The sequence below is a fragment of the Mastomys coucha genome, unplaced genomic scaffold (genome assembly GCF_008632895.1).
Source record: "Mastomys coucha isolate ucsf_1 unplaced genomic scaffold, UCSF_Mcou_1 pScaffold5, whole genome shotgun sequence".
NCBI lineage: Eukaryota > Metazoa > Chordata > Mammalia > Rodentia > Muridae > Mastomys > Mastomys coucha.
This window is the reverse complement of record NW_022196911.1, coordinates 102,150,657-102,156,132: the sequence shown is the minus strand read 5'-3', so window position 1 is coordinate 102,156,132 and position 5,476 is coordinate 102,150,657. Positions and strand designations below refer to the sequence as shown.

At 48.4% G+C, this 5,476-nt stretch overlaps 1 protein-coding gene and 1 long non-coding RNA gene across 4 annotated transcripts in view; one reads left to right on the top strand and one right to left on the bottom strand.

The window, feature by feature from the left end:
* LOC116078573 (angiotensin-converting enzyme-like protein Ace3) overlaps positions 1-971 on the bottom strand; it is a 12,527-nt gene extending 11,556 nt beyond the window's left edge. Inside the window, exons 1-3 of one of the 3 annotated variants that reach the window (XM_031353884.1) lie at positions 814-971; positions 593-729; positions 49-207 (exon numbers count right to left, since the gene is read on the bottom strand). In XM_031353884.1, coding sequence (XP_031209744.1) covers positions 49-207; positions 593-729; positions 814-901 — 384 coding nt within the window. In that variant the 5' untranslated portion in view covers positions 902-971. The remainder of the gene's footprint in view (positions 1-48; positions 208-592; positions 730-813) is intronic. The other 2 variants (XM_031353885.1, XM_031353886.1) reach the window with 2 other exon arrangements.
* An 8-nt stretch (positions 972-979) lies between these two features.
* On the top strand, positions 980-3,131 carry LOC116078572. Its single transcript, XR_004113593.1, has 2 exons — positions 980-1,066; positions 2,590-3,131. It is a non-coding gene; the product is annotated as an uncharacterized LOC116078572 (long non-coding RNA).
* The last annotated feature ends 2,345 nt before the right edge of the window (positions 3,132-5,476 follow it).

Sequence of the window (5,476 nt, the reverse complement as noted above, 5' to 3'; positions counted from 1 at the left end):
GTGTGTGTGTGTGTGTGTGCCTTGGAGGCCTGGGGCTCTGTCTATCACCTCTTCGAGATCCTCCATGGGCAAGGCCGACTTGTCTATGTTCTGCAGCTTACTCAGCATGCGCTTCACATCCCAGTTCAGGAATTGGTCTATCCTAAACATGCGGGCCCGGCTGCCAAAGTACAACATGAACTGAGATCTGTCCACTTCCTTCTGCAGCTGGAAAGAAGGCCGTCACATTGCTCGTGGCAGGTTGGGGGGGGACGCAGTATGGGTCCCATGCTGACTTCTGAGGTCACAGCCCCAAAGCCCACTTTAAAATTCCAGAGTCACTGAAGATTTGCTAAGAGGGGTAGGGTGCTTGTGTCCCTAAGAGGAAGGAGGTAAAGCTTTCAAGGGCAAAGAATCCAGAAATTCTTATGTAGAGAAAAGTCAAGGTCACTGAGAGCTCTGGAACTTGCAGCCCACTTTGACATATGTTTGCGCTGTCCTTCTTTCCATACACTCTGGACACAGGGCAGGAACTACGATCCCCCAACCCCCGGGGATCCCTAAGAAGAGCAAGGAGAGGGAGGGAGGACCTTGGGGGAAAATGGTACCACACCATGTTCTCTTTATTTTGCTTGGTGATGTTGGTGACATAGTTCCAAGTGGCTTCCATAAGCTCGTTCAACACGACCTGGGCCATTTGCTCATAAGACTGCAGGAATATCTCTGCCTGAACTTCACTGTAGAACTCATCTGCAGGGGAGGGGAGACCATGTGGGCCTGGGGAAGGGGCTTCCCCTCTATTTGGTCCTATGCTCCTTCAGGTCCCAGCCATACCTAAGCTTGGCTCTCCCACAGTCCTGAGCCATGGCAAGGGCTGCCCGTGATAGAGGAGCACAAGTAGCAAAACCCAGGGCAAGTCCATCTTGTTCCCATGACCAAGAGAACAGCAGAGCTGGTGCGGGCAATGGCCAATCACGGGTCAGCTCCATATTTGTGACATCAGGGACTGAAGGGTCTACCATGGAATGTTAGAACTAGCAAGATTGCCACCCACCTGGCTGCTTGTTTAACTGCTGTCAGTATGTAGGTGAGGAAATATTTGAGGTCCAGAAGAGTCAAGTCATGTGACCTGGTTTCATGGCTAGCTAATGGAAGAGTGAAGAGGAGAATCTGACTTTTATTCTAGTTGGTCATTTTTCCCTGGGGTTGGAGGAACCCTTGGACTTTAGCTAGGTATGGATGACGCCTCTCCCCTCACAGGCTGGGATCCCTTAAGTGGGATCTTGGTTGAAGAAATCGATGCATGGATGGATGGATGGATGGATGGACGGACGGACAGAAGTTATACTTTCAGATCTTTAGACTCTGAAAACCTAGTAGAACTCCCAGGTTCTTCTGCCTTGATATCTTAGGCCTACATTTTTGGCCCTTTTTTTCTCTCAGGAGACGTGATCAACTCCAGGGCTCCCTTCCCTTATACCTGCTTCAGTGGGAGCTGTCAGGGCTCTCATGGGGTGTGAAGAAGTATGGCTGACACCAGCTTTCGGGGTTCATGTCCCCAAGTACCTGAGACTAGTTTCCAAGCCAACCACAAGACTGTGTTCCCAGCTAGCTCTTGGTACTCCCAAGTACTCCATTGTATTACGTAGACCTTGGAAGAGCAACCCAGTCTGCACTTTTGGATTTCTTCCTCAGACTCACTTTCCTGTACTTGTAGACTCTACCCTGGGTCTCCCTGACCCTAATCCCAGGATCACTCACTCACTCCTTGTGCTCACACCAGGACCACTGAAATTAACCACATAGCCCCACCCCCAAATATTATTCATTGTTGTCAAAACATATTAAACTCCATTAAAGTCCAAGGAGAGAGGACTGGGCCGATTGGAGCTTACAGAGAAGCCCTTCTTGCTTCAAGCATAGATTTGCTGATAAAACATCATGATAAAGCATCAGGCACGATGGTGAGTGGCAAGCCCATGTCTAAAAGGAGTATAAAGTTTGGCATTGTTGAGATAGGGTCTTTCTCTGTAGCCTAAGGCTGGTTGGTCTGGGACTAAAAATGTTCCTGCCTGGGCTGGCGAGATGGCTCAGCGGGTAAGAGCACTGACTGCTCTTCCAAAGGTCCTGAGTTCGGATCCCAGCAACCACATGGTGGCTCACAACCACCCGTAATGAGATTGGATGCCCTCTTCTGGTGTGTTTGAAAGACAGCTACAGTGAATTATTACAGAGTGAGCAGGGCCAGAGCGAGCAGGGCCGGCAGATGTCCTGAGTTCAATTCCCAGCAGCCACACACATGATGGCTCACGGCCATCTGTACAGCTACAGTGTACTCATACACATAAAATAAATAAAATAAAATCTTAAAAAAAAAGTTCCTGCCTTAATGTTGGGAATTCTAGAATCAAAGGCGAGTGTCACTGTGCCCAGCAAATGAGAAATACAAAATGCAGAGCTGAGCTAGAAGAGCTGGTACCTGGTTCCAGCAGCCTGTCACCACCTACAGTGCAGATATGACACCTTTCATAAAGCCCCAAACCAGAAGGCTTGACTTCTTTTTTCCTATCTTCTTTCTTCCCTGTCTAAACCCCTCTTTTTTTTTTCTAGGCTGTGTCTCCTGAAGCCAAGCTGGCTTGGACTTATCAAGCTGAGGGTGATCTTGAACTCCCAGTTCCTCCTCCTAGCTCCCTAGTCATGCAGGCATGCACTTTTACTTCTGGTTTGTGTGGCGCTGGAGATCACATCCACTCGACTGAGTTACATCCACAACACACATGGCACAACTCATAAGTGAATCTTCTCAGATAGAAGGAAATCTAGAGTCAGGTGTGGCTACAGAAACCTGCCCCCAGAGGACTTTCCAGGTACTGGCCCCGTGGGGGGACTTTCACTTTGGTCAACACCCCATTTTCAGATGGAGACAAGCAGAGGGGCTTGCTTATAGACACATCGAAAATAATGGAAGTTGGACTCAACCAAATGCTCTCTCTGGTTCCAGGGCCTGTGCCCAATGAGAGACAGTGAACAGAGCAGATGGCACTAAGGAAAGACGTTGTCCTCGGACCTCCCCATGTGTGCTGTGGTGAGCAGCCCCCGATAAACACATGCAATTTAAAACAAAATAAAACCCACAGACGAGCCATGAAGAATGTGTGCTGTCAGGTGAACAGGTGTGGTCGCTTCACACCTGGAATTCGAGTACTGGGGACACTGAGGCAGGAGGATCACTACTTTCTCTCTCTCTCTGCCAACTTCCAAGTAGACTCCATCTTTTTTTCACCCATAGAAGCATAAACAGGAGTTTGAACAAATGTAGTGTTTGAGAATGTTGGCATATACATACATGCATACACACACGCACCCCCCCACATATATATGCATACATGTATATATAAAATCCTAGTACTCAGGAGGCTGATCTAAAGTCAACTTGGATGACATAGAAAGACCTCTGTCTCAATAAATCCAAAACAACTATAATGCTTCAAAAAGTGGGGTTGGGGGAGGACTAGGATGACGACTCCATTGGAAAAGTGCTTGCTGAGCAATCACGCAGACCTGGGTTTAAATCCCCAGTATTCTTGTAAAAGCTGAGCATGGCTGTGTACATTCAGAACTGGCAGAAGCAGTGACAGATCCCTGGGGCCAGTAGTCTAGTGAAACTGGCAAGCTCCTGGTTTTGTGAGAAACTTTGTCTCAAAAAATAAAGTGGAGGGCTGGCGAAATGACTCAGGGAGTAAAGGCGTTGCCACGTCTGACAACCCAGGTTTGGTCCCCAGGGCCCACACAGCATAGGAATGACCCAACTCCTGCAAGCTGGCCTCTGACCTCCAGAAGTGCTTCATGGCACACGGCCTCTACAATACAACCGAAATAAGGTGGAGGGCTGGTAAGAGGGCACAGTGGGATAAGCTCTTGGTGTGCAAACCTGACAGCCTGAGTTCCATCCATGGAACAAGCTGAAAATATACCAGACTTGTGTAAGTTGTCTTCTGACCTCTACACAGGTTGTTAGCTCACATGCATGCGTGTACACACACACACACACACACACACACACATGCACACGCACACGCACACGTGCACACACACACGCACGGTGAAATCCTTTGCCCTCAGCCTGAAGCTTGCTCCTTTGGATGAAGGCTGGTGACCTCCCATTGCCCACAGCCCTGAGAGGCAGCATGAACCTCTGTAGTTTATAAAAATAGAAAAGGAGGTTATGTGACAATGACCTTTTTCTGGCAAACAAATTGCAAAAGGGAAGGGGGTGGGGTGGGGCACTAAAGTCTGTGGTTATATGGCTTGGGACAATCCAGAGGGCATGTTTACAAGTTTCATTGTCTTGCTGAACTGTAAACTTCCACCCTCTTGTAAATCCAAAATTCCTCAACTCCATAATCCTGCACATACAGACACCACACACACACACACACACACACACACACACACACAGAGAGAGAGAGAGAGAGAGAGAGAGAATACACAGACACATCACATACAAAAAGCGAGTGAAAGAGGGAGATACAGAGAAACAGAGACAGACAGAGACAGACACAATTTGGGCTGAGGGTCCTAACAGAGGTGGGACCCAGCTGGAAGGCAAGATTCTGCCCCAGAAATCTGACCATTTTTCATTTGGCCAAGAACTAGGTTTAGCAATTAAATTTTTTTTTTAAATAGACGCATTTATGTTAAAGGGAAAAAGATACATAGTACATAGTGGTACTTCTTTTATATTATATGTAGAGAAATAAAATAAAATAAAAAGTCTGGACAATACCAAAGCGCCAACAGTGCTTATATTTCTTAGTGTTGCTATCATGGGCTTTTTATTCAGGTTTTCCAAATTTACTACATAAATACGTAGATAAAAAGTTACTTCAGGTGACACCCCCAAAATCCAAATAGGCCTTGCAAAGAATGGCTTAGGCTGAGGGGATGTGTTCTGGGATAAGGAGGTGGGCTGTAGCAGTGAACCTGCTGAGCGGTCACTGATTAATGACCTTTCCATGGGCATAGTCTATGTAGCTCCATCAGGGAACCCAAGCTGTCCACTTATGAACCGGCGGGGCTTCAGCATGCTCCATGAGTCAGGCCTTTCAAGGGCCCTCACCGTGAGGCAGGGAAGGGTATCCAGGGCCTTCCCCCTGAGACACCCATCCACAGAGAAGTCACCGTGGAACAGGAGGAGCCATCCATAGTGTATCCACACACAAAGCAGGAGGCAGTCCACGGTACCTGCGTCCTCTCTGCTTCCTAGGATCCTCCCTGGCAAGTTCATGAGTGGGCAGGACACAAGCCACCTTACCCGAGCTGTTAGGAAGGCTGGTGGGAAAGGTTGTGAGGGATGGAGGTCCAGAGAAATTGGGATTAGGTTCCTGCTTGGAGAGAGACTGAGGTGACCAGGAAAGGGTCCTGCCGGACTGTCGTGGGGCAGGCAAGCAGCTGGTTGGTCCTGTCTCTGGCTTCCTACAAGGGACACAGACTCGGG